Source organism: Phycodurus eques, chromosome 10, assembly GCF_024500275.1.
Source record: "Phycodurus eques isolate BA_2022a chromosome 10, UOR_Pequ_1.1, whole genome shotgun sequence".
NCBI classification, from domain to species: domain Eukaryota; kingdom Metazoa; phylum Chordata; class Actinopteri; order Syngnathiformes; family Syngnathidae; genus Phycodurus; species Phycodurus eques.
In genome coordinates, this window is record NC_084534.1 from 19,299,807 (window position 1) to 19,327,366 (window position 27,560).

At 40.7% G+C, this 27,560-nt stretch overlaps 2 protein-coding genes across 3 annotated transcripts in view; one reads left to right on the forward strand and one right to left on the reverse strand.

Moving 5' to 3' along the window:
• Positions 1-878: 878 nt before the first annotated feature.
• The window catches only part of syn2b (synapsin IIb), a 62,890-nt gene continuing 36,208 nt past the window's right edge, over positions 879-27,560 (reverse strand). The window contains exons 6-13 of one of the 2 annotated variants that reach the window (XM_061688076.1): positions 14,937-14,999; positions 14,586-14,728; positions 14,063-14,137; positions 13,846-13,948; positions 10,898-11,080; positions 10,739-10,805; positions 6,760-7,531; positions 879-4,869 (exon numbers count right to left, since the gene is read on the reverse strand). In XM_061688076.1, coding sequence (XP_061544060.1) covers positions 4,752-4,869; positions 6,760-7,531; positions 10,739-10,805; positions 10,898-11,080; positions 13,846-13,948; positions 14,063-14,137; positions 14,586-14,728; positions 14,937-14,999 — 1,524 coding nt within the window. In that variant the 3' untranslated portion in view covers positions 879-4,751. Of the gene's footprint in view, positions 4,909-6,759; positions 7,532-10,738; positions 10,806-10,897; positions 11,081-13,845; positions 13,949-14,062; positions 14,138-14,585; positions 14,729-14,936; positions 15,000-27,560 lie in introns of both variants that reach the window. The other variant, XM_061688075.1, reaches the window with a different exon arrangement.
• Positions 16,555-27,331, forward strand: LOC133409230 (metalloproteinase inhibitor 4-like). Its single transcript, XM_061688967.1, has 6 exons — positions 16,555-16,583; positions 16,746-17,013; positions 22,479-22,576; positions 23,168-23,282; positions 23,376-23,500; positions 24,367-27,331. Exons 2-6 carry the CDS (start codon positions 16,881-16,883, stop codon positions 24,562-24,564), a joined length of 669 nt encoding a protein of 222 aa, XP_061544951.1. The 5' UTR covers positions 16,555-16,583; positions 16,746-16,880; the 3' UTR covers positions 24,565-27,331.

Below are 27,560 nucleotides of genomic sequence, written 5' to 3' on the forward strand. Positions count from 1 at the left end.
GCTGTCATGTAGCAGAAATGTTAAAAGTATGGTTTAAAAAAATGGCACCAATTAGTCAATGTGTTAGATATAATTCAGAATAATTCAAACTTTTCTTTAGCTTGAAGTTCAAACAGAACCCAAAAGTTTTACAATTTGAATTTAAGGGAAAAAAACACACATCTACTGGTTTTATTTCATGAGGTTTCTGCTTCCTGTTTGTTTTGTTTCATTCATGTTAGCTTATTAGTACTCTCAACTGGAGCTTCATTTTTTTAAATCAAAGACTTTAATTGGGATATTTTGCATCTGGTGTCATGCATTTAGGTATGCAGCGTGAAGCTCTATACTGCTACGTTAGCATTTTTTGTCCCCATTCCTGTGAGTTAAATAGAACCTCCCATCTGCATCCTTTTTTTGTGAACAAATTACTTTGATATGCGGTTTGGTTGGCAACCACTTTAGGATGTAAAATGCCTCTCACCCGAAGTAAACTGCTATAGGCTCCAGAACACCCTCGACCCTAATTAGGATAAGCAGTATAGAAAATGGATGGATGGGTGGACTCTGGATAATTTTGCATTTGAGTCAGGGAGTGAAGTGTGTGTGTGTGTGTGTGTGTGTGTGTGAGCGTGTGTGTGTGTGTGTGAGCGTGTGTGTGTGTGTGTGTGTGTATATATATATATATAGTGATTCAAAGGTACTATACTTGTGTTGTGTTTAACATTATATCACATAGGTATCTGGAGTCCCATTAACCACTGGCTGATAGTCATTTACTGTGGATAAAATAATGACAAAAGCTCACAGAAGGCATTTCCACATGGGTAGATCGCCATCTGGTGCACAATTGGTCAGGTACAAGCCCACAGCAGCATCAAATTTGATTTCATCCAAGGGACGATGGAGCCACATCTTTATTAAGGTGAATCATCTGTACATAAATGACAGCGTCATCAGTCACCAGGTCATGCAAAGCGCTATTTTGCGTTACAAATATAAACAGTCACTACAAAAAACAAAATTTGTTACTAGATTGCCAAAAATATGGAGCCTCCAACAAAATAAATAAATAAATAAATAAATTTATTACAAAATAAATAAACTCCTGAGATGGCACATACAGATGGGTGACAAGTGGAAGTTAAAACCAACATGAAATCATCTCAATAAATTGACAGGCAACCATGATGGTGGCATTAATAAATAATTACATTACGGCTAGGTTTAGATGTCTTATTATTTCCATGATTAAATAGTGGACACACAAGACTCTGTTTTTCCTCTCTTTTTAAGCAGTTTTCTCCTTTTTGTGTCACCCGTCTGTACATATAGTACATCCATCCATACATACAAACATTCATACATACAATAAGGTTACTTGTTGGCAATATGACAAGGGATATACAGTAAATGACACATTGACATGCCTGTGCACACTAAACCGAAGAGGATACTTTCCGGGCTGCCTTTCAATTCAAAATCAAGTCCGCTCTTAATGGGCTAGCACCCTTTAGTCTGGTTGGTTCTAATTGGACTCGAGTTCATTTTCTACCGCGATAAAACGAGGTACGGTTCAAAACCAACACTTTGAGATTTCCATTTGCTTTCGTTGGCATTTTAACGCTGGTCGGTTCCTTTTTCTGTGTGGTTTTCACGCCTGAGATAAAGTGAATTGAACCACACAAGAGTTCACTTGCAATGAGACCGGATGGATCTTCAAGTGGTTCTAATGTGTGTTCACACTTAACCAAACAAACCACACCAGCAGAGCAATCGCACCAGATTGAATTGTTCCTGACAACTTAAGTGTTCACACGTGACACAAAGTGAACTGAACTGCACTAGAGTTCACTTGCAATGGGACCGAGACTACCTTTTCAAGCGGTTCCATTGATGCTTTTCACACTTTACCAAATGAATTGCGCCAACAGAGCAGTCGCATCAGAATTCATCTTAACCAAACTAAATGTGACTATTATTCATCCTTGAGATTCAGTGACCCAAATGACATCGGAGTTGACTTGCAATGGGACCGAGACCACCTCTTCAAGCAATTACAATGATAGCGTTCACACTTGACTAAACAAAATGCAAGAGTGAAGCAATCGGACCAGTTAATTTGTTCACACATCAGATAAAGTGACCTGAACCGCACTAGAGTTCCCTTGCAATAAGGCCGTAACCACCTCTGCAAGCGTTTCCAAGGATGGTGTTCACCACACTAGCAGAGCAGGCGAACCACCGTTGGTTCATTCCTGAGAACTGTTGTGTTTACACTTGAGATGAAGTGAACCGAACCGTAGTAGAGTTCACTTGCAATGGGACCAAGACCACCTTTTCAAGTGGTTCCATTGATATATGTTCACACTTGACCAAATGAATAGCAGTAACAGAGCAATCGCACCAGAATTCACTTTAACCGAACCAAACCAAGATAAGGTTACCGAACAAGACCACCTCCGAAGCCGTTATGATCAGATTGTTCGGTGAGCACTAGAGTTACGAAGATAGTGTTCATGCAAACAAACTGCACTGGAAGAGGAATCGGACCAGATTTGATCTTAACCAAAACCAAACCTGTGGAGAGAGCCAGAAGTGGTCTTGGTCTGTTTATCTGGTGCGCACCACGGTTCAGATGATAGCGATAACACAATTGAACCATATCCCAGTATGTCTTAACCTATCCAAACCTGAGTGTGACCACAGCCTAACTCGCCACCGTTTACTTGTGGTGAGAAATATTTCATTCTTGCCAAAGTCATCTGATTCTGACAAACTCTGGTGTGGTTAAGCAGCTCAAATGTGAAAGTCAAAAATACGGACCAGCGCTAAAAAGACGAAGAACTTTAGTCAGAGACATTGGAATGGAAGACCAAGATGTTGTCCCGGACCAGTTGATTGGTCGTGACTGTGTGAACGAACCGCACCAATAGGGGAAAAGGAACCAGAATAACTGGGACCAAAGGATGCGAGTGTGAAAGCCCCCCCTCTTCTTCTTTGTCATTTTCACTGTCAAAACTGGAGTCGGACCCCATTTAAAGGAATGTCAAAAGAGGAAGATGTCAAACAGATACACAAGTGCCGCACGGACATTCATATTCATATTGATAATAGGGTGACACCATTCAACAGTCATGTCAAGGTGTTATTGCACTACTGTCTCAATGTCTTCTTATAAGCATAATCAACAATTTACAATACCGTATGTAGGTCTACACAAGAGGTGAAACAAGAAATCACCAATCACGGCAACAGACATGCGTCTTTTTCCTCTTTGAAATGCATTCAGTTAATACTTGATGTGGCCGATGCTACCAGTTCCGATTCACCTTCGCCTAGAATGCTGTAAATGACTATGAGGATGGTCACATTCCGTTAACTAGATTAATCTGGATTAATTTGCGTTTTTTTTTAAAAGATAGCCTCATTAGGTTCGCTGGCTAAAGTTGGCAGTGCCACAGATGGTCATTAAACCTTACGTTATTAACTTAGCATTTTGGTTAACCACAGTGTTCCTTTTAACATATTATACAAGTACATTGTATGCCTTGAAGCAGACGAAGGAATAATTCAGATGACTATGTCAAGGGCCACATAGCTTTAACCAGATTCTGCATTTATCTGTTTTTTTGCGGGGTTCGGAAAACCGAACAAAACCTTACCAAATACCTCTGTTCAGAGCAAAAATATATTTGAAACTGTAAATTTTTTTGAAAAAGTATCTATGAATTCTGTTCTGCTCTGTGATTGGCCCGTCTGCATTTTGCACTGTGTGGCTTAAAGGCGAAAGGTGAATTGGAAGCCCCTGTCTAGCCCCTTCATGTGATTAACCGATGAATGAATTTCAAGTCGACTCAGGTCTGCACAGCTAACGAACAAAGCTGTGACTTGAAAACACGATAAGGCTACAACATCTAGAGAAAGAGGGAGACAGTAGGCAACGGAAGACAAAGGTCAACACTGATAGAGCTCCTGAGAGCAACTCCAAAGGTCATGGCGGAGCCTCTCGGAGGAGCCATGCATACACACACACACACACCCACCCACACCCACACACACACGCACGCAAACACACACACACACAGAAATAAATGCTAACTCTACACGTCGAGAGGAAGTCGGCAGATGCGACACCAAGGCTGGATTTACACAGGAGCACATACTTGACGTATTTTTTTTCTTCTTCAGTTTTTTAAAATTACACACGAGTTTCACTTGGGGGGGCCCAAAAATGGATTTACTGCGAAAATCACAAGGGAAACCATCAAATATATCATTATTAGTTAAAACGCGTATAAATCCAGCCACCTATGAACGAGTTATGTCACCGATAAAATATACTAGCTTTATAGTTGTGTCTCTCTGAATGATATATGTGTACTGCATACATACTCTATGTACATTCTGTCTGTATTTATAATTAGACTTTCATATAGTTCTGTTTCTTTAATGTGCTTTGGGAAAATAAACATATTCTATTCTGTCATATACTATACTATGCTACTCTAGGGTACATCAGTGACATAACTCATCATTCCACCTATTCTGGCACACCAACATGCACTTAACATCCGAGCCAGGGGGCGTCACTGTTCACTCACACAGACAAGTTGACGCGCAGGATGGACGAACAGAGGGAGTACAGTACACTTAAAATTGAAAACACATATACGTCTCAGACTGCGTCACATTGAAATGTCAATCAAGTCACCGTTGGCCAATGAGGAGTGGGAGAGGGGAGTATAGAGCGGGCGGTTGGCAGAAGTTGTCTAGTCAGAGAAAAGGCTGGCGAAGGACTTCCGGATGTTGCGAATGGTCTCGGCCTTGGCCTCATCTTGGCCGTCACCCCCTCCGGAGCCGGACACACCGCGGAAGAAGGATGAGTCGCTGAAGGCGTTGAAGGCATTGGTCAGTGACTGGGACTTACTGGGAAGCGAGGAGAGAGAACAGGGTGAGGAGGGCAGGGAGGATAGGATGCATCGAAGGGAGACGGGAGATAGGAAAGTGGGATGAGGAAGGATGACACACATTGGGAAACATTTTAAACAGGGACACTTTGACGATAGTAACTTATTGAACCTCAATAGAACACATCATTAACCTCGCCCAAGACTTTATCAGTTATGTGTATTGGCAAGTTAGATTGTTTGATTGGTAACAAGAAATTTCCAATGCATTTGAGGAGGGGTATGGCAAAGTTCATGGAGGAAAAAATACAATTAAATGAGAAGTTACGGGGAATAAAATCACAATGCTATGGACAAAAATTGGAATCATGTCTGACAAAGTCACACAGTTACAGTAATAAAGTTGTAACGCTACAAGAAAAAAGCCTTAACATTTTGTGAATAAAGTCAGACTGTCACAATCCTGTGTGGGAAAAGTCGTAAGGTTACAGGAATAAAGTCTAATGCTATTAGAAGAAATATGTAAAGAGAATAAAGCCATTGCGTTATGGGAATAAAGTCACAATATTGCATAAAAAAAGTTGTAAAATTGCGGGACTAAAGGAATAATAACTTTGAAGTGTAAATTGGAACGCTTTGAGATTTCCATTTGCTTTCGTAGGCATTTTAACACTGGTCTGTTCCTTTTTTGAGAGTGGGCCTGCTGCGCCACTGTGGGAGTGTTTATACACTTCATTCACCGCCAATCAAATCGGCTCCTTTCATTCCCTTTAAATGTCACGCAGTGACAGTCTTGATGGAGACATCCTTGTATGGAAGAGGACGTTGCGTGATCACAGCGATCTGTGTCTGAGTGAAGCATTGTCACTGCACCTGGCCGGTGAGGCCACAGACAATGTGAGCGGGTATCCTTATTAAATACAGAATGAGCTGGTGATAACCAATGGTGACTTAAATATGTCCACGGGCCTCAGTATCTGTCTCTCTGTGCGCAAATTAAATTCCCCAAACTCATGTTAGGCCAGTAGTCTACATTGTGCCAGAATGTAGAGGTGGTCTGAGCAGGCGTAAATTTAGACCAACTTTCTGCCACCAAATTTTCACTCCACATGGGGAATCTCCAAGGACACACCTTCACTGCGCCGGAACGCCCAGCTTGGCACAGACCGGTCTGTCAAATTGTCAAACCTGTGCAGCGAGCCTTGCGCTTGCACAAAAATCTGAATCTGCCAGCATTTGCACCTCACCACAGATGCACTGTCTAGGAAAATAGAGCCCTACATCTTTATTTTTGTAAAACTTAACCTTTTTTCATGTATTTATTTACAACTTGATTCTTGTTAGATTATGACTTTATTCACTTAAGATTATCTTTTAAAAAAATAAATAAAACAAGACTGTCTAAGGCGGAAGTCATCTGAGTGCTTTTGTTACCTCCACCAAGCTCAACAAGTGAGATGTTAATGACTGTTTGTAGTTTGGTTGGTTAATTAGGAGAATTAGGTAATAAAACTAAAAAAACTATTTTAGCTAAAAAGCAAAAGGTTGTCATAATAGAGTTGACGAAGAAGCCATTCCATTTTGTTGGCCCCTTGCATTGGGCACAAATGTGGAGCAGTGATTCACTAGATCCAGCAGATGCAGCTATCGTGGACAAAAGCTTGCGGGGTGTGGCAGTGTGGCACCCAACTGGAATGCACATTGCTTCCACCTTTGTAGACTACTGGAGTGAACAGTACTGCCTAGTAGATTTAACAATGGTCTTGGTGGAGGTCTGCGCCCAATGGAGTGCCATGCTGGTTTTGTTCATGTGTCAGATTAAATTGATGTCTTAGCACGGTTAGTAGTGTGCTGTCTACAAGGCTCTTACTTGAGCAGAGGGTGTGTTTTTGGCTGGGACGCTTGCTGGTCATCCTGAGGCTCAGCAGGGTCAGCGGCAGTTTCAGGCTCAGGGTTCTGGGATGGAGAGGCGGGCTTGGTCTGAGGCTGAGCCTTGGCCGGAGACTGCACATTTGGCGGCGACTGGCTGGCTTTGGCTGGCGACTGGACCTGCGCCGTGCCGGGTGCGGCATCTAAGGCCTCAGTGGGCGCTGGGTTTTGGGGGGCGGACTGAGGTTTGGGTGAGGCTCTGGGAGGAGGCGGAGTTTGGGGCTTTGGCTGCAGCTGTGGCTTGGAGTTCCTGCGGACAGGAGGGATGGGCTTGGCCGGCGGGGTGGGTTTAGGTGGCAGATCCTTTGGCTTTCCCGGAGCTTGGGCCGGGGAGCCCGGGGGCTGGGGCTTGGGCTGCTCTGTGGTGGGAGCTGACACTGGAGGAGAGGCAGCACCCAAGGCTGCAGGGGAGCCTGGACCTGCCAACTTAGTGGGGGAAGATGGAGAAGCTTTGGTCGGGGCAACGCTGGAGGAAGCAGCATCCGGAGTGGGTTTTGTGACAGACGGAGCTCTTGTCATGGGGGGAGGCCTCTGCACTGGAGGCTTTGTGACCGAAGCAGATTTCTGGACCGGGCTTGGCTTCTGGGCCTGAGTTGGTTTCTGGGCTTGACCTAGAGAAGTTTTCTGGGCCTGGCCAGGCTTTGACGGAGGCTCGGAAGATCTCTTCAGTGTGTCTGATGATGGCTCTGCACTTTGTGCTTTGACTGATGCACCTAAAATTTAGACAGAAATAGTTATTAGACAAGGTGTGTTGTAAAATGTTACATTTATGCATGTAACTTTTTAGACCAATTGTACTTGTCAGAGTAATTCTAATGCAACATACATTTTATTTTGAGTATTTTTGTTAGGAAGTAAAGCTACTTTTACTCCATTGTATTGAGCTACATTCTACTTACTACTTTACTTTTGATCCATTATTGCTTGTGCAAACTATTTTGTTTGTCAGAGAGACTTGTGTCACATGACTCTGTTTCAACAATTCAACATAGACATGAGCGTCGTTTGACTCCATTTGACCAACCGAACAGAGCCAGGCAGTCATATGACCACACACAAAATGTTCTATTTTTGTAGGCTGCGCAACATATGCCAGAGCGCAAATGGTGGTATTTCTTGATTAAGGCTCGCTGACGAATGATGGGTGGGGACAGATACATAAGGTCTGTGGACATATTTAAGCCGCCGGGGGTAATCACCAGCTCATACTGTATTTAATCACGTTGACTCTAGCCACATTGGCCAAGAGCTACGACAATGCTCCAGTCACACACGGATCGCTGCGTCCTCTTCCGCATGAAGAAACCCCTCCATGCGAGACTATTGCGCCGCTTTTAAAGACAACGAAAGAAGCCACTTCATGCGAGATTACTGCGCCACTTTTAAAGGCAATTAAAGAAGCCGCTTCGATTGGACAGGATCGCAGTTGGCTGTCGGCTGATCGCAGTCCACACCAGTGCAGACATCCCACTTTTAAATGTGTCGGCGGTACACTGGTCCAAAAAATTACTAAAATCCGGTGTAGCCTGCCTCCTCGCAGAGTTTACCTGTATGTGAGGCATGGCAGAAACAACGAAGGAAATAACTATTTTAACATTTTATTTATTATTGTTTTAATTAAAGTGACATTGTGAGGCAATATCTGTTTTTGCAAATTCCCGTTTTATATTTTGTGCCTTTTTGACATTCATGTGCTGATTAAAAAAGGATAAATTCAAGGTTAGTCGATAGTTACTCAGTACCTAAGTAGTTTTTTATTTTTACTGAATACTTAATCTTAAGTATTTATTTGGAGGGTTACTTTTACTTGAGTCATATTATTCTAAAGTAATAGTACTATTACTTGAGTACAATAATTGTCTACTCTACCGACCACTCTTTATTAGATAATAGACCAACAGATCAGTCAGAATTTGTCTGGCATGCCAATAGCATCCTATGGTATGGGACCGTTTTCTCGAAAGATACGGCATCGATACACCAGCATTAATTAACAATAGCCCTGCGATTGGCTGGCAACCAGTTCAGGGTGTACCCCGCCTCCTGCCCCTTGACAGCTGGGATAGGCTCCAGCACGCCCGCGACCCTTGTGAGGAGAAGCGGCTCAGAAAATGGATGGATGGATGGATAATTAACAATACTTTTTTTCCTTTTTTTTCTCACCTTCAAAAAAAAAACCTCCAAAGAACTCAGCTATTCATCTGATTCCATTTTTTTATGATAAAATTAGGAGTTTTTATCATAGTGGGCCGGCACGGTTGATGACTGGTTACCATGTCTGCCTCACAGTTCTGAGGACCCTGGTTCAAATCTGGCCCCGCCTGTGTGGAGTTTGCATGTTCTCCCCGTGCCTGCGTGGGTTTTCTCCGGGTACTCCGGGTTCCTCCCACATCCCAAAAACATGCATGGTATCTTAATTGAAAACTCTCAATTGCCCGTAGGTGTGAATGTAAGTATGAATGGTTGTTTGTTTATATTTGACCGATATGCTGGCGACCAGTTCAAGGAGTCAACTGGGATAGGCTCCAGCACGTCCGCGGCCCTAGTGAGGATAGGCCGTGCGGAAAATGGATGGATTATCATAGTGGAGTAAAAGTGAAAGTTTTCATAAATATAAATAATTAAGTTAAGTACAGTTACGTGAAAAATTGAGACTTTGTTCTCATAAAATACTACTTTCTTTTTTATAAAATTATGACTGTATTCTTATACGAAACAACCTTTTTCTGGAAAAAAAAGGCTTTCTTCTAATAGTATTATAACTTCATTCTCAGTAAAAAAAAATAAAAAAAATAAAACAATTCCACACACATTTTTAAAACTATTCAACAAAAACAATATCATAACCAAAGCGTTTAAACAGTACACACCAACAGAGGGCAGCACAGCATCATATCAGAAAGTGACTGTAACCAGCTTCACTTTTGATTTTGAAGAACCGTGGCCATCATAAAAAAAAAAGACATTTGATTAGATTTATTTTTTCCAGTCATGGATGTTTATGTCTCCGCAAATAAAATTTTGTTTCCGGGAAATGGAGGATATTTGTACTCTGATGATGTATGAAGATGAACAGAAAGCAATTACAGCATGACGATGCAGAAAGTGAACAAAGTGCTTTAACACAAAATAAATACAAGGTCACCTGGAATACACAATCCGAACTGTGCTGAGCGGTTTATGCTTTGTTTTTTTTAATGACTTGTATTTGGACTGTGGGTTGTCTGACAATGAATGAGGCACACATTCAATCCTGGCTCATCATACTGATTGAATATTTGAGAAATATTGGTCATCTCAACACTGTAGACACAAAATAAACTTTAATAGCGTATCCTATGATTTTCTTTAAAGATACAGTATTAATACACCAGGATTAAATAGTGGTACTGTTTTTTCTCTAGTTTTTTCCGCAGTTAAAAAAAAAATACTGTATCTATCTCGTAGTTGTCCGATGTTCAAACATTTTATTATACCCTTCTTTAGTTACATAGAGGTAGATATTGTACAATGTACACATAATACACTGGAAGAGAACCACCTGCTATACAACACAATCTCTATGCAACTGATGTGGGAAAACTTTTTTTAAATTGTTTGAACATAGGACAGCTATGATATACAGTAGATGTTTGTGTGTATGAATACTGTATTGCGAGAGATATCATGACAATATATGAGTAGTCAAATGAAAAGAACAAAAACTAAAACACCCACAATATTGCTATTTAATGCTGGTAAAAACTACTTGAAAGGCTTCAATATCGATATTTGTATCGACAGTATCGTGTTGAAAACAATACCAGCATCACAATATCAATATTTTGTCCCATCTGAAATGAACACCGCAACGAAATGAAAAACAAACATGTAAAAATCAATAGTAATAATTAATTCACACAGGGCAGTGTTCACAGAACCTTGAGGTTGAGGACGCTGGCCTGTGGTTCTGCTTGCATCTGGTGTTCCGTCTTTAACGCCGCCACCCTGTAAGAGAGAAACGGGAAGGGAGTGTAAGAGCCAATGGGAAAGGAAAAAAAAGTCTTGGACTGAATCATCTGCAGTACCACATGATCTACCTGTGGGGGCGCTGCTGCTGCAGCAGTCGTCTTCTGGCCTTGAGGGGACCGGGCGGGCGAACGGGAAGCAGCGGCCACCTTGGCAGCAAGGGTCTGGGTCATCTTAGCCAGCACCACCTCGGATATGAGCTGGCGATCCTCTGCCTGGTGATCGCCGACCAGCTGCATAGACGAGCCCATCACCTGGGAACACAATGGAATCAATCGCCAAACAAATCAATATCTGCGTTCATGTGATGTTATATGCTGCATTTTGGTAAAGTGCGGTAGTGCCCCACCTAATAGATGGCACTCCCTCTATATGTGCAGTGGAACCTCAACTTTAACGAGAGACCCATCATAGAAGTCTTTCGAGATATGAGCTGTCGAACAGCTCATTTTTTGTATTCAGTTGCGAGCAAATATTTGAGTTACCATCACTAACTTAGTGAACTTAACAACAAGCATCACATAGTGAACAACTGCCTTTCCCAGTTGAAGTTGAATCTTAAAACAACAAGAATAACACATGTACAGTATTTAACCAAATCATAACTTACAAAAGTCAGCTAGCTTAATGCTAATAGACGATGCAAAATGCCACAGATGGGCTAACAAAACTAGCATCGATGTTGCTGTTGTTAGAACCCTTTAATCAACGGATATTTGAACACAAACAGTGCAGCGACACATGCAGACTGACAAAAGAACAGTACTCACAGGCATATATTATTTATCCTCTGTGAAAAATGACCAATATTACTGCAGCTTACTGAGTCACTTATTTGTAAATCTCGTTATTTTTTAAATTAGTTATTTCTGATGTTTTTCATAAAGTACTATACTGTATAGTGTTTTTTATTAAAATGTTAAGAATTTTTTATTAATGGCATTTTTCTCCGGGCATTCCGGTTTCCTCCCACAACCCAAAAACATGCATGGGAGGTTGATTGAAGACTCTAAATTGTCCGTAGGTGTGAATGTGAGTGCGACTGGTTGTTTGTTTAAATGTGCCCTTCGATTGGCTGGAAACCAGTTCAGAATCAGAATCATCTTTATTTGCCAAGTATGTCCAAAAAACACACAAGGAATTTGTCTCCGGTAGTTGGAGCCGCTCTAGTACGACAACAGACAGTCAATTTACAGAACACTTTGGAGATAGAAAGACATTGACAAAAAAAAAAAAAAAAACAGTCACTGAGCAGTAAAGGGTTGCTAGTTATCTGGTAATGCCTGTACATTTTTTTTTTTTTTTTTTTTTGACAATTGTGCAAAAAGATGCAGAGTCCTCTAGCATTTAGAGCAGTTCGAATGACTAATATTGCAATAGTCCGGTGCAATGACCATTGTGCAAAGGGCGCTGAGACTTCAAGGAGTGTATGCGGTTTAAAGTGACGAGTAGTGCGATCATCTGGGACAATGTTGGTTGTGCAAATGTTACAGATACTCCTCAATCAGTGTGCAAATGGAGCAGATGCTACTCTGGCATGAGTGGCCAGTATATGCAAATAGTGCAGCATGGCGAGACAACTACAGTGAGTGCACGAGTAATACATAATTGGCCCCACAGAAATGTGACAACGAACTCAAGTCAAAAAATTGCCCTTTGCAAATCTGCAGTAGAAATTATTCAAGTCGTTGGCTAGTGTGCTATTGTTCTCAGCTTGGGGGGATCGTCGCTTGTAATTAGTCAGCGATTGGAATGCATGCCAGACTGATTTAGAGTCGTTTGCGCTAAACTGTTTTTCCAACTTTGCTGCATAGTTCCTCTTTGCAATGTTAATTTCTTTAGTCAGCTGGTTTCTAGCTCGATTATACAGTTCAGGGTGTACCCCACCTCCTGCCCGAAGATAGCTGGGATAGGCTCCAGCACTCCCGCGATCCTTGTGAGGATAAGCGGCTCGGAAAATGGATGGATAGATAAAAAAGGTTTTATAATTCTAAGTGAGAAAAAAAATCTGCAAGATACTGTTTTTTTAATTTTTAATTTTTTTAGTTTTTATAAATCTTTCTTACCGTTACAATTTCAAATGTGACTTTCGGCTTGTCACATCAGGGTTTTTGCATTAGCTAGATATCATAGAGATGTTTTTTAATAGTGTTTTAATGAATAAAAATGATTTTTGTAACTGTTATGAGTTTAATTTTATAAGCTGTTTTTTTCTTTGTTTTTAAATGCTTTTAATCATGTAAAGCACATTGAGTTACCTTGTGTATGAAATGCGCTATATAAATTAATTTGCTTTGCTTTGCTCTGCTAGATAAAATGTTTTTTAAATAAAAATGTATTTTCGTTACCATTGTATGTTGAAATGACCCTTTTCTGTTTTATTCGAACAAATAAAAACAATGACACCATAAGATTTCAGTTTCTTCTTCTTTTTCTGGTTTCTGCTATTTTTAATTTAATTCCACAATTTCCACACCTCATTTATCCACATGACCTTTGACCCGCAACCTCTCACCTTGAGGTCTCGGTGGACCACGCCCATCTGATGGCAGTGAAGCACCCCCTCCAGGATCTGGAGAATCTGCTTTTACCTTCCTGCTGATTTCCTCAATGCTGCTGCCGGTTTACCAGTTAATGATTTCAGCAAGACAAAAATGCTTGTAAAGCGTTACATAATTCTTCATCCTTGAGGTATTTAAAAAAAAAAAGTGTTTCACAGAAATGTTATTAAGATACATGGGAGCTGTTTTTAATTGTGAAAATGATCTGTAATGTCTCCTTTAGTGCTTAATATTGAATTCAGACTGTGTATTGAGGTTGAATTCAATCAGTTTATTCCCAGACAGACAATCTATTGGTCCCAGTGGTATAAATTAGGCCAAGCGTGCTAAATTTAAGTCTCCAGAACTGTATTTGTCCCTCTGATGCTGCACACACTTTCATACGGCCAAAATACATAAATACATTTAAGTGACTTGTTTATGGCGCGATTAAATGTTCCCAGTGACCTTTCCCTCACCTCAGTGATGTAGTCGTTGCCGTCCTTGCCGCATATGGCTTTGACGGCACAGATGTCCAGGCCGCCAAAGATCTCGGAGCAGTTATCGACCCACAGCTTATACCTGCGGTGGAGGCAAACATGCGACGGAACAACGTGAGACGATAGTGTGACTCAGTGTAACATAACGAGACGCCACACATGACAGCCGGCGGGACATCGCGAATGCTGAGCTCACTTGTCAGTCATGGCCACTTGCTCCAACATGGCCGAGCCCGTGTTGCTCTTCCAATTACCAGAGATGGATGTTCGCCTAGAAAAGGAGGAGGACATTGGAACACTGTCACATTTTTAGTGGATGTCAGTTCCAGTTATGCACGATGTCACCACAAACACACATGCATCGATATAACCATAAAGGCCACAACATGAGGTACACTTGCTGCCCTTTAATGAAATCCAACACAATAGTTTTATGACAATGGCACTCATTTAGACTGACAGTCATAATCATTTCATGAAAGTACTTGTACAACTGTCTCCATGGGCATTTATTTACTCAACTGCAGAGTTGGAATATGCAGGGGTGCTATTAAGTGGTTTTTTTTGGGGGGTAACTAATAATGCAAATGCATCAAACCCATCAGCAGAGGTAATACCTCTGACAGTGTCTACAAAAAAACCAACATTATTTGATCCATAAAGGCAGAATTCTTCCATAAAGTGCCTGCATTGGAACTAATTAGCTTGCTGCTACTTACATGTAGGTCTTATAGTCGGCGCCGATCTTCTGCACCCTGATGTCGTACTTGGCATCGATGAACGGCTCCGTGGTGCAGTAGGTCTGAGTGATGGCCACCACGCTGGCGATATCCTGGAAGTCGCTCACGTTGTCCACTTTGACCTGAGAAACACGTGACGTCTATCAGTATGCTCGAAACGTTTTAACACTGTGACAGATAGTAGGAGGATGAATGTTGACGCGCCAGCTTGATGGTGACTTCATTAGCACCGCCCTCCACACACACACACACACACACACACAAAATGTGACAGGACTATGTTGGCATATGTCAAAACAATAACACAGTCCATTTTAAAGGATCACTCGCCTTTCCCATTCCGGAGTGGGCGTGTCCGATCTTCACCACGACAGGGAAATTTGGCGTTGTGATCTGAAAAATGACAAAACAGTGCAAAAGATAAGCTATAAGAGGAGCACAGCAACATGTGATTGAAGTGTGTTTAAAAAAAATAGGGCAGTCATTTTCCACACTGGCGACACGGTGGACGACTGGTTAGAGCGTCAGCCTCACGGTTCTGAGGACCCGGGTTCAATCCCCGGTCCCGCCTGTGTGGAGTTTGCATGTTCTCCCCGTGCCTGCGTGGGTTTTCTCCGGGCACTCCGGTTTCCTCCCAGATCCCAAAAACATGCATTAATTGGAGACTCTAAATTGCCTGTAGGTGTGAATGTGAGTGTGAATGGTTGTTTGTTTGTATGTGCCCTGCGATAGGCTGGCAACCAGTTTAGGGTGTACCCCGCCTCCTGCCCGTTGACAGCTGGGATAGGCTCCAGCACGCCTGTGACCCTAGTGAGGAGAAGCGGCTCAGAAAATGGATGGATGGATGGATTTTCCACACTTTCCTCCTTCACGCTAAGGAGATCAAAAATATTTCAATAAAGTGTCATTACTGTGAAAGGATGAGGCCGATGAACATCACCAAAGTGGGTGTTTCCACCCTGGAGATCCTTAAGTTGCTGCTTGTATCTGGGTTTTGTCACTTCCACTTTTGTCTTCTGTAAGTGAAACACATTCTCTATTGGGTTGAGATCAGGTGACTAACTTGGCCTTCAATGATTGTTTAATGCTTTGCCTTCAGTCGCCAGTGCTTGTTTGTGGGTCTTAGTGCCTTCTCTTCTATCTTCGGTGAGTGAAAAGTATCCTCTACTGGCGTGAGATCCAGTAAATAACTTGGTCATTGAAGAATATTCCGTGTTTTCCTTCAAAACGTCTTCACTTCCTTCTTGTTTGTTGACTTTTGTCTTAAATGAAAACATTACTTGACTTGGGAACAGGCCACTTTTTTACTTCATTAAAAATAATGTATTCCTTCAAAAAGTCTTCACCTGCTACTTGTATGTGGGCGTTGCTGCCTTCACTTTTGTCATCAGTGCGTAAAAAAATGCTATATTGGCTTGCAATCACACCATTGACTTAGCCACTGCAGAATATTCCATTCGTATGCCTTCAAAAAGTATTAAGTATTAATACTTAAGTATTAAGTATTAAGTATTAACACATATTCTGTGTTATGCTTTGCAACATGGAGAGTTTCTCTTGTCATCATTCTGAAAGAAGTTGACCTTAGTCCCATCTATATATCCACCTATGCGTAATACACGCTCATGACATCACACTGCCTCCATCATGTTTGACATGTGATGTGGTATGTTTTGGATTGTAAGCTATTGCTTTTCCTCCCATGTTTCCCTCTCCATGTCTATCTAATTATCAGCATTCGCATTGTAGCTGCAACAACTCAGTCCGTTTTCGGCAACAATTAACACCTATGGACGCCCATGGAGAAGGAACAAGGCGGGAGGAGATCAAAAGGAGAATGGGAGAGGAAAGGATGGTTGTTTTTTTTCTGCAGCGTGTGTGCGAGGAGGCTGTGCCTAACCTCTAGAGTGCATAAGAGGCTCCCTGTGCGCGACCCTCTCAGCATTCAGGACCAGAGTGCCAGGCGATCCAACTATTGTAAGTTTGTCCGTGTGTCTTGGTCTCGAGAGAGCGAGCGAGAGAGAGACAGAGTGAGGGAGGGGCTGCCAGGCTATGAGAAGCAGCCTCCGCTAATCCATTTTTGCTCTAACTAAAATTCAGAGGGGCAATTTAAACTTCTGAAATCATTTCTATCCACAGCTACTACCATTCCGGGCCGACTGGAGCTCATCTTTTTACTCCTACACTTGTCTTCAAGTCTGAATTTCCTTTGGGGGAACTTGAAGGGATTGCACAGGGTTTGTTTAAGCCGTGGGAGCCAGCGGGAGTCTCATCATGGCCGTGTCCCACGAGAGGAGTGTGCGTCTGGGGGTCTGGGTGCTCCTCTTGCTGGCAGCAGGCACGGTTGTGGACGCATGCAGCTGCCATCCAGCTCACCCACAGCAGCTCTTCTGCAGCGCAGAGACGGGTGAGTTGGAGACCATTAGCTGCTGCTCAGGCAGAAAATTGTAAAAAAAAAGAAAAAAAGAAAACCCTCACACCTTAGGATTGTTTACTGATGATTTGTCTTCTGAGCCCAATTAAAGGGAAGCAAAACACACATCAGTCAGGCTACTGAGAGAGTTAATAATCTTTGGATTTTAACAACGTTGCGGCAACTTCTTGCTCAGATTAAAGTATACTTAAATTAAGACCAAAATACCCAAGCCACATGTTGTGTTTAAGTGCATTAACAGTATTATTGGTTAATGGCTTTTCTTTTAGCTAGAAATATACAAGAAAGTGCCAAGACTGGTATAGTAATAAAATATTCCGATTTTTTATAGATATATATTTAGGTAAAAGGTATATGTTTAAATATTTTTCAAATGCTTTTTCAACATTTGCATCCCCAATTCTAAATTTATAGCTGATTAGAGTGCTCTAGATGAAGGATTGCCAGACTGCTGCACGAAAATAAACTGTCACTCCCCCAGACTTGAAAAAATGATGTCAGAAGTGGGATCTGTGGTGGCCTCAGGACCCTTTTAATGGTCATTTGGTATAATAACAACACATCTACATAGTTTTTTGTCTCTAAAGTTTGATTTACTTTCACAAAATATAAAGATTAAATATAAGTATTACCTGTTATGCGCATAATCACTATATATATATCCATCCATCCATCCATTTTCTGAGCCGCTTCTCCACACTACGGTCGCGGGCGTGCTGGAGCCTTTCCCAGCTATCATCGGGCAGGAGGCGGGATACACCCTGAACTGGTTGCCAGCCAATCACAGGGCACCTTCAAACAAACAACCATTCGCACTCACATCCACACCTACGGGCAATTTAGAGTCTCCAATGCATGCATGTTTTTGGCATGTGGGAAGAAACCGGAGTGCCCGGAGAAAACCCACGCAGGCACGGGGAGAACATGCAAACTCCACACACACACACATATATATATATATATATATATTCAATTAGGATTAAATTTATTCCAACTACCTTGTTTTACGCCCTTTTTCTTTCTTTAAATAGAATTTGCACCGCGTTATTGTATTTTTTAATGATTAAATTGGGTCACATTAACTGGTAAACGTTGGTAAGAAACCAAAACAACAGGAGGCTTAAATGAACCCCCCCCCCCCCCCCCCCAAAAAAAACATAACTTCTTACAGTCTTTTGCCACTTTCTGAATACATTTCCCACCATTCAACATACAAAATTATGTGCTTATGTCAGTGTAGCAATGGACTGATTATAAAAGGCAACAATGTTTCTTGTGAACAGTAGTCCTAGGAATAAATACTAACATGTGACGGGATAGTAGTCTTGTCACATAAGAATAAATCCTATAAAAGTGCCAGATAGTTTGGCCTACTTTCTATGTGCTTGTGCAGTTGCCTGGTTTTCATAATACCCCTTCTTACATTCTTCTTCTTTTTTTTTTTCTTTTGTCCCAGCACAAGCCAAAACCAACACTGCTGAGTACTTGGCTTCACCAGAAAGCTGGAGTATCTGTCAAAGGGTCAAAAAGTGTTGCAAAATTGAGGTTGAGAGCTGCTTTTAAAAAAACTTGAACAGAGACTCAATTGGATCTAGGTTATGAGAGCAGAATTAGGAGTTGTTTTTATATTTTATTTTTAGGACGGTCAAAATGTGCCCTCCCTGATTGATGGAAGAAGACCAAAGCGTATTGGTGGAACTAAAGCAGTGCTTGATCACTTGACATATAGTAGTTAATTTCACCATGAACAGTATTGTACATTTAAATAACCCTGCTGCTAATGTTTTCAGCAGTAAACACATGAGCCGCAATATTAATATTAAGAGCACATGTGATTCAGTCCCATTACATGTTGATGATGTGATGGAATTGAACTGATTAATTTTTCCATTTTGGGCCATGCCCATTTTGCCAGTAAACTAGTCCATATGATCGACAAAATGACAAATGACAATGTCCATTTTCTGGATGTGCGGTATACTCCTCATTTAAACTTTGAATTCTGTTATGTCAAACACCAGACCTAAAAAAAAAGTAAAATGGTCCCAAATTCAGCCTGGTTACTTACTGTTTGAATCTGCGTAGCAGCCCGTTTAGGCATTAAACTACATCTTACTTTAAGTCAAATTTATCAGTGCCTCGACCTAAAAAAATATTTACAGTTGTTTGTTGTTAATTAGGAAATTTCACAGGAAATAGTTTTTATTGATTGTAATGACATTTGAAGTAACTCATCTCAAAATTATCCAATTAAAATCGTGACAAATCACATCTTAAGGCTAATACTGCATTTTCCCAATTAAAATAGATGCATGTGGTCTAAATGCCCTTATGCTTCCATTGCGTTGGAATGAACGTTCAGCAGTTAATCTGCTGCTCTGAATCTAAATGTTTGCTGTAAACAGGGATACAGGTTGTATTCAAGTGTCTTCAGGATTTGAGCTATGTCATTTAAATGTGCCTCCAAACTTTTGTAGTTGCTGAAGTCATTTGTCGAAGGATGCACAACAATTTAGGGACACACATTTATTTAGTGGTTCCACTGTGCTGGTTGCTTTGTAAGCGTTGGCTCGTGGCGACCTTCGGTTGACCTGACAGTGTCGTGAGAGTCAGTGCAACTTTTGAATAAAGCCGAACATCTGACTAATATCCCATCTGTACAAACCTTGAAAGATTCCCAAGCCATGTCCATGTGTGTGTTAGTGTGTGTGTGTGTGTGTGTGCTGGACAGAGGCCAAGCCAGCTTACTCCAACGCTCTCCCCTTCCTTCCACTTCATTTCCATGTCTATAGGCTGGGCCCAATGGTCTGCATACTAACAATATCAGTGTGAAAGACCACTGACAGTGCAGCTTTGTGAGGATGACAAGGGTCCCGATTCATCTGGGAGGAGGGTAGTTTTTTACTACATCAGTTCTCATGGTTAAAGTTTGCAATATTTTGTTCTTGTGAGGCTCATGTATCCCTAAAAAAAAAAAATAAGGGACTTTTTATTGGTTCAAAACAGTCCCGCAAAAATTAAGTCATCAGTGAGTAAACAATCATTTAGAACAGTCCACACACAAAACCTGTGCCTGTTTACTTTGTTTACTCTCTGTGGCAGCCCATTTAGGCAGCAAATTAGTCAATTCTAAAAAATCTGATGTCAATGCTCACACTTTGTTTGGATAGGCGCCCTAGTGAGGATAAAAGGTTAAAAAAATGGTTTGCTGGATGGATGGATGCTTTTTATAGTTGTTATAGTTTTTTTTTTATAGTTTTCTTTTTAAACATTTGTTAAAGGCCCATTAAATATCCAAATGCAAATCTTCCTTGAAAGAGATCCAATTATTTTTAAGTTAAAGGTATGGGAGGCCTCTGTGTAATGAATTCATTAATTTTCACTGATGGAAAAGCACTTTACTCTTGTATTTTTTGGCTAATTGCTTGAAGAATATTGATACCTTCTCCACATTTGGCTGCAAACAAACCTCAGGCTGCCAACCACTTGATCTATACACATAGCAATGCGAGACCAGGGTGTGTTACTTACCATTAACAGGTGGCATGTAGCCATTATTACGCTCACAGGAGAAGATTTAAGTGGGTCAGCTAATTTGCCAAGACTATTTTAAGGGTCTATTGGAAGAGTTGATAAGAGAGCAGAGTGATAGTCATTTTTCAGTGATATAATACTGTGGTTGAAGAAGTGCCATTAAATTATAATTGCTGCATTTTATTATTTTTTCCGACCGTTCAGATACCAACCAGCGAATCACATTTTTGTGATAGCATAAGGGACAGAATGCAGTATAGTGCATCGTTACGTCACACTCTTCTAGTTTGCTGCCTCAACGGGCTGTGGTAGAGATTAAAACAGGAAGTAACCAGGTGGTTTGGGTGCAGGGCATTTTGGGATGTTGGTTTCAAAACATGTAAAAGATGAATATTTAAAAGTCCTATTTTCGGAATTACATTTGCTATGTGTATGTACGGTCAGAAAATCAATCCGGTTTGGATCTTAATTGCATATTTTGAGGTGGTTTACACACAGACCTTCCCTATTAACCATTCCTGTCCTGATGCTTCTATTTCTGTTTTAGTTGTTAATATCCTCAATCATTGGCTTATTATTTTGTGGATGACAAATGTTTACGGTAATTTAACTTAAGGATAAACTATTATGTTGCTCAGTCATTCACTCGCTTGTTCGTTTGGATTACGGTTGGATCATTTTCTCGCCGCAACCAAACCGCATCAGAGTTACTTTGTAACTCTTCTAGGTGGTCTTGGAGCAGTTAATTTTATCCGTCCATCCATTTTCTGAGCCGCTTCTCCTCACTAGGGTCGCGGGCGTGCTGGAGCCTATCCCAGCTGTCATCGGGCAGGACGCGGGGTACACCCTGAACTGGTTGCCAGCCAATCGCAGGGCACATACAAACAAACAACCATCCGCACTCACATTCACACCTACGGGCAATTTAGAGTCTCCAATTAATGCATGTTTTTGGAATGTGGGAGGAAGAATGTGGGAGAAAACCCACACAGGCACAGGGAGAACATGCAAACTCCACACAGGCGGGGATTGAACCCGGGTCCTCAGGACTGTGAGGCTGACGCTCTAACCAGTCGGCCACCGTGCCACCTGGCCGAAAGACCCACACTAAGGGGTCAAATTAAACTTAATGTACAGATGACAACTTAGTCAAAATTATGTACTTAGAAAACAACTGGAAAAGCTGTGATAGGCATGCCAGGCCAGTAGGTGTCAGTATCACTTTAGAGTTTCAAAGAGAACGCTAACCATTTCATATTAAAAACTTCGACTTTGAGATCTGATTTCAAATGTTTGTGTTCTCAGTTTACAAAAATGTAATTTCATATGATCAATTAAATTCTTAGTGATCAATGATAGATAACTTGATTGATGATGGCTAGCTTTTGTACGTACGCTCTTGTTAAAAATGAGCTGGACATGGATCAAAACAAAAATGCCATAATTAATCAATTTAAATGATTAACAATTGATAAAAATGTAAGCAAACAGCCAACTAAAACCGCACAGATTTTAGTTAAGAACTGAAAGAAAACTGATGCCGATAGAAATTGTTTCACTTTGCTGCTTCAGTTATTTTCTATTACAGTCGCAGTTAATTACCAGTAAAAGATTTATATTGCAGTGCTATAGGCATACACTGTGTAATTATGGGCCATCTGCTTGGCCTAGGGATATGTACAGTACACTATATTTTTTAGAGTGCAATCTGACCTTCTTCTTCTTTGCTGTTGGATGAAGCAATTTCACAGTACACGCCAAGTTCTTTGTATAAGTAGTACACAAATTAGTGTCATGTGACAAGGGAGAATCAAAAGCAAGGGGAAGCCGTGGGTTGTATATTCTGTACATGTAAATAACACTTCATTTTTACACCCTATTTAATTCACCTTTCTTCCTGACAGTGATCAGGGCCAAGATCGCCGGGGAGAAAATTGTGTCGCCTAGCAACAGCTCCTCCCCCTACATGAAGATGATCCAGTATGAAATAAAGATGATCAAGGTGAGATCTGCCGCAAACTACTCAATGCCTATGTGACAAGACTGGCTTTATAGGAGTGCATAAAACTACACAGAGCACATCAGATTTGTAGATTTATTGGTCTATTTTGGTGTACCCTATCAAAATAGATGATATAGTATGTCTGGATATAAAACACAATGGAGTGCTGCAGTGAAAGTGCACTACACTACCAGTCAAAATTTTGGACATGGTTTCTCATTCAGTAGCATGAGGGTGTGTGCAAACTTTTGACTGGTAGAGTATATGGACAATAGCTTTCCCATTAGACAAAAATATGGAACCTCATCACACACAAGATGATGTGGAGCTGAGTCGTGTTTTATGGCGAGTCGTCAAACTTATTGCCACCCATTTGGTCTCTGAACAGCTGGTTAAAAATGCTAATTGCTCTAGTGCTGACTTTGAACAAGAAAGGCATCCCATTCTTCGTGTAATAGCTTAACTACACTAATTTAGAAAATAAAATGTGTATTTATTCCATGGAAATCCTGCACAACCAGCCTGAGCCTCTGCTTTGTTCTTGTTCTTCTTGTTATTGTTCTTCTTCTTCTTCTTGTTTCAAACGTGCAGATGTTCAAAGGGTTCGACAAAGCCAAGGATATCCAGTATGTGTACACGCCGGTATTCTCCTCCCTGTGTGGAGTTAAGTTAGACTCTAACAACAAAGCGGGGTATCTGCTCTCAGGTGTGAACACTGCGGATAATTGTGCCAAATGCGAAACAATCGCAACAGTGTAGGAAAATACAGGTGACCCTGTTTTGCTGCGCTATTAAACAGGAAGTATGTGGAGCAACGGGAGGCTTTCAATTGGCCAGTGCGACCTGGTGGAGTCCTGGGACAATTTATCGCTCTCACAAAGGAAGAATCTCAACTACAGATACCAGATGGGCTGCGAATGCAGAGTGAGTCAGGATTTTTCATTCTTCCTTTTATGAATATTCAGATCTGTCTTTAACGTGAAATTGTGGCTCAGGAAACAGAAACTATAACTGAAAAGTCGTTTTCTTAACATAAAATCCTACAAGCACCATATTGAACAACAGAATGTGTCTGTCCTAGGCTAAATGTACTGCACAATAGCACAGTCTCATAAATAAGCAAGTTGGAGGACTAAAACCACTCGGATAACATTGCAAAATCTCAATTTCCTGTAAAGGAAAAAAACAGTACAGCAGTACATACTTTTGTGATTTTCTATTGTCGATCTGTTTCAAGAAGTTTCAAAATATACTACATCTGCTCTCGATAACTGCTGCTTGAGTGCTGACTAGAACAAGAAGATATGGCTAGCGTCACTGCACTGGATTTTTATAACATTTTCTCTGAGGTTTCTATTGTTTGCTTGGTTTTATAAACAAAGACCCAACAAACCAGACGATAAACATCCATCCATTTCATATACCGCTTATCCTCATTAGGGTCGCGGATTAGCTGGAACCTATTCCAGCTGACTTTGGTGATCCTGAACTGATCACCAGCCAGTTGCAGAGCACAATGTATAGACAAATAACTATTCACAACTCACATTCACACCTTAGGACATTTTAGAGTCTTCAATTAACCAAACCTGACAACACTATTTCACCAAGTTGCCCCCTAATATTAAACATTACTATTTGATCACTTTAGAGGACTTTATAGGGTGTATGAAAAATACATTTTAAGACACTGAAAAAGCAATGAGTGAAAGGATACTGGGACAAATCTTTTTACAATGTCAAATAATAATACTGAAGGGGTTTTAGTTAAAAACGCCATTTCTCGACAGATTAACGTGTGCTACACGGTGCCGTGCGCATCCACGGGGGAAAACGAATGCTTGTGGACGGACTGGCTGCTGGATAACAGCCTCAACGGCGAGCAGGCGCGGCAGTACGCATGCATTCGTCGCTCCGACACGACCTGCGGCTGGTACAGGGGCGGCCACGCCCCCGAGAAAGACTTCCTGGACATGACTGACCCTTGACCGGCTCAAGAATCCATCTCCATCTGACTCCTGCGACGCCTCCAGTCAAAGGGATATCCTGCTTTGGCTTGTGTAGCTCAAATGTGGATGCTTATGCGTAACGTAGCAACAGAGTTCATGTCAATTGGGCTGATATATCTGAAAGAGCTACTACTATCAGATGGATGCTGCAGCAATGCTAATTAACGTTTATTGGAGATCTTTGAAAAAAAAGTTTTTAAAAAGTGCAGAGGCACTAAGGAAACCTTGCGTTACCTTTGACCAGGATGTATACTTTCACTCCGAAAATAGCATTGTTTCACTTGCTTAATATAGCAAAATTGAAATTTCCTGACACAGAAAAACAAATCCATGCCTTCATTATCTGCAGGCTGGATTATTTTCATTCTCTATTGTCAAACTCCTTCAAAACAGTTTCTAAAGACCAGTTGGTTAAGAATGCTGCTACTTGAGTGCTGATTAGAAAAAGAAAAAAAGAGATATCCCATTCCTCCTGTAGTAGCTTAACTACACCAATTTAGAATATAATCTAAAATGCTTATTCTCCCCTAGTAGCTCTAAAGGGTCAACGCTGGTGATATTCTATGAACATACTGTACTAATGTGCTATGCTCCCAGAGCCTTTAAAAGTAATTTTCTGCAAAATACACAATGCTCACTTGATAAAACAACTTCTGTGCTGCCACTGAACACTGCAAAATCAAAATTGCCTCAGAAATCTCCTTGCTTATATGATGGCTTACATTATATAATGCTCTATAGTCTGTCAAAATCTCGAAAGAGCAGCTGGTTAAGAATGCTGCTCGAGTGCCAATTAGAACCAGATGATGATATCCTATTCCTTCTGTACGAGCTTAACTACACCAATTTAGAATAGAATCTAAAATGTTTCTTCTTCCCTAATAGCTCTAAATGGTCAAGGAAAAGTGATACCTTATAACCTACTAAACCGCTACACTCCCAGAGCCTTTAATTTTTTTTTTTTTTTGTGTGTGCATATTTTACTACGCTTCCTGTTAAAACAACTGATATGCTGCCACTGAACATGGCAAAATTGCCCCAATTAAAAAAAAAAAAAAAAAAAATTCTCAATAGTCAGGCGGCTGCAAGACTCTCAAGACCATCTGTTTATGAATGCTGGTGCTTGAGTGCTGCACAAGGAGAAGAGATCCTATTTCACTTGTTCTATCTTACTACAGTAAATCATTTTGGAATGTAATTTAAAGTGCTTCTTGTCACTTAAAAGCTAGTCAGAGCTTGCGGACCATTACCGACTAAAGTGACATGTTCCCAGTGCCTTTAAAAGTTGTTTTCTGAAAATTATGCTAATGCTTTCTGCTAAAACAACCGCTGAACAGCTACTGCATATTGCAAAAGTTTTATTTCCCGTTGCAGAAAACCTAGTGCACGCTTTTGTGACATCTAGGCTGTTTGAAACTTCACTCCATTTCAACAAGTCTCGGAAGATCAGCTAGTTAAGAACGCTGCTGCTCGAATACTGAATACAACAAGGAATAAAGATCAAATTTCTTATGTACTAACTTTACAACTCAAATTTATACTGTAATTTAAAATGCTAAAATCTGGTCAGTGCTTGTGGTGCCTTCACACATTAAAAAACTACAGTGCAATGCTCAGTCTAATACAGTGCTACTAAAAACCAACTACCAAACAGTTAATGAACATCGAAAAATTGAAAATTCCATTGCAGAAAAACTGTTGCATTCTTTTATGACTTCTAGGCTGGGCTATTTTCACACTCTATTGGCAGGCTAGTCTCTGAAGACTCTTCAGCTGGTCCAGAAAGCTGCTGCTCTAGTGCTGAATGAAAAGTGAGCATTTGCTCTCTACAAGCTTAATTGCGCTGACTCCCCGGAAAATTTTGAATAGAATTCTAAACACTAGCACTAAATACTACGACACTCCCAGAGCTTTTAAAACAAAAAATAAAATCCCCCTCCAAAATTATGATAGTTGCAGGTGGAAACAGCCGCTGAAAATCACCTCCAAATAATTTACCTCTCTGTGAGACCTTTTGTCATCATTTGCATGAGGCTGACGGTTAACACATTCAGTTTGGCAACATAATTATGATACATATAAAAACATTGGGCTTTCCACTGATATGCAGAGAAAATTACAAGTGGGTCACAATTACAGTCAGAATCATATTACCGTTACAATGGAACTGGATGGAAAATCAAAACATGGGAATTACATACAGTATGACACCAATTCCTGTGATTGTAAATATTTAATTTCATCGAGCATTAACATTGTAGAAGCTAACCACATTTCCTTTTACAGCATATACTGTACCATTTTAAGCTCCTTGGCTGAATTTCACATTGTTTGCTATTTAAATTCTGACTAAGATAACATTATTTTCCGCACAAGAAGCTAATATACTCCCTAATCTTGTTACTACATTTAATTTAAAAATGCATAATCACTCAATAACCACCATGCTTGAGCCACCGATCAAATATTACAGTAAGTCAGTATATTTTACAACTATATATTATTGTTGCATGATTTGTTTGGTATGTATTAATCATTAACACATAATGATTATCTATGGTTTTAGTGAAGTATTATGCAACAATGCATGTTTTATACTGAAGAAATTTTTGGGGATTTGTATTTATGTCTGTTTTTGTCAAAATAGTGGTGTGTGGTTGTTTTTTGTTGTTGTTTTTTTTGTTTTTTCTTGTTTTTTGTATTTCTTTGCACCAAAAAAGATTGTATATAAAATGTTTGAATGGAATCTTGTGTAACATACTTTTTTATTTTTTCCTAAAGGTAAAAAATAATCATAATAATTATCTAAAGCTAAAATGTTTCAATAGATGCAAGATACAGCAATTGACTGCAAGACCTGTTTTTTTTCCCCCTTCAGAAACCTCCATCCATCCATCCAACCATCCATTTTCTGAGCCGCTTCTCCTCACAAGGGTCGCGGGCGTGCTGGAGCCTATCCCAGCTGTCATCAGGCA

Bases quoted from the DNA above. Each gene is read 5' to 3' on its own strand.
- LOC133409230 (XM_061688967.1), top strand. From the start codon at position 16,881: ATGGCCGTGTCCCACGAGAGGAGTGTGCGTCTGGGGGTCTGGGTGCTC. The intron at 17,014-22,478 runs GTGAGTTGGAGA...TCTTCCTGACAG, and splicing joins CTTCTGCAGCGCAGAGACGG to TGATCAGGGCCAAGATCGCC. The intron at 22,577-23,167 runs GTGAGATCTGCC...TCAAACGTGCAG, and splicing joins ATGAAATAAAGATGATCAAG to ATGTTCAAAGGGTTCGACAA.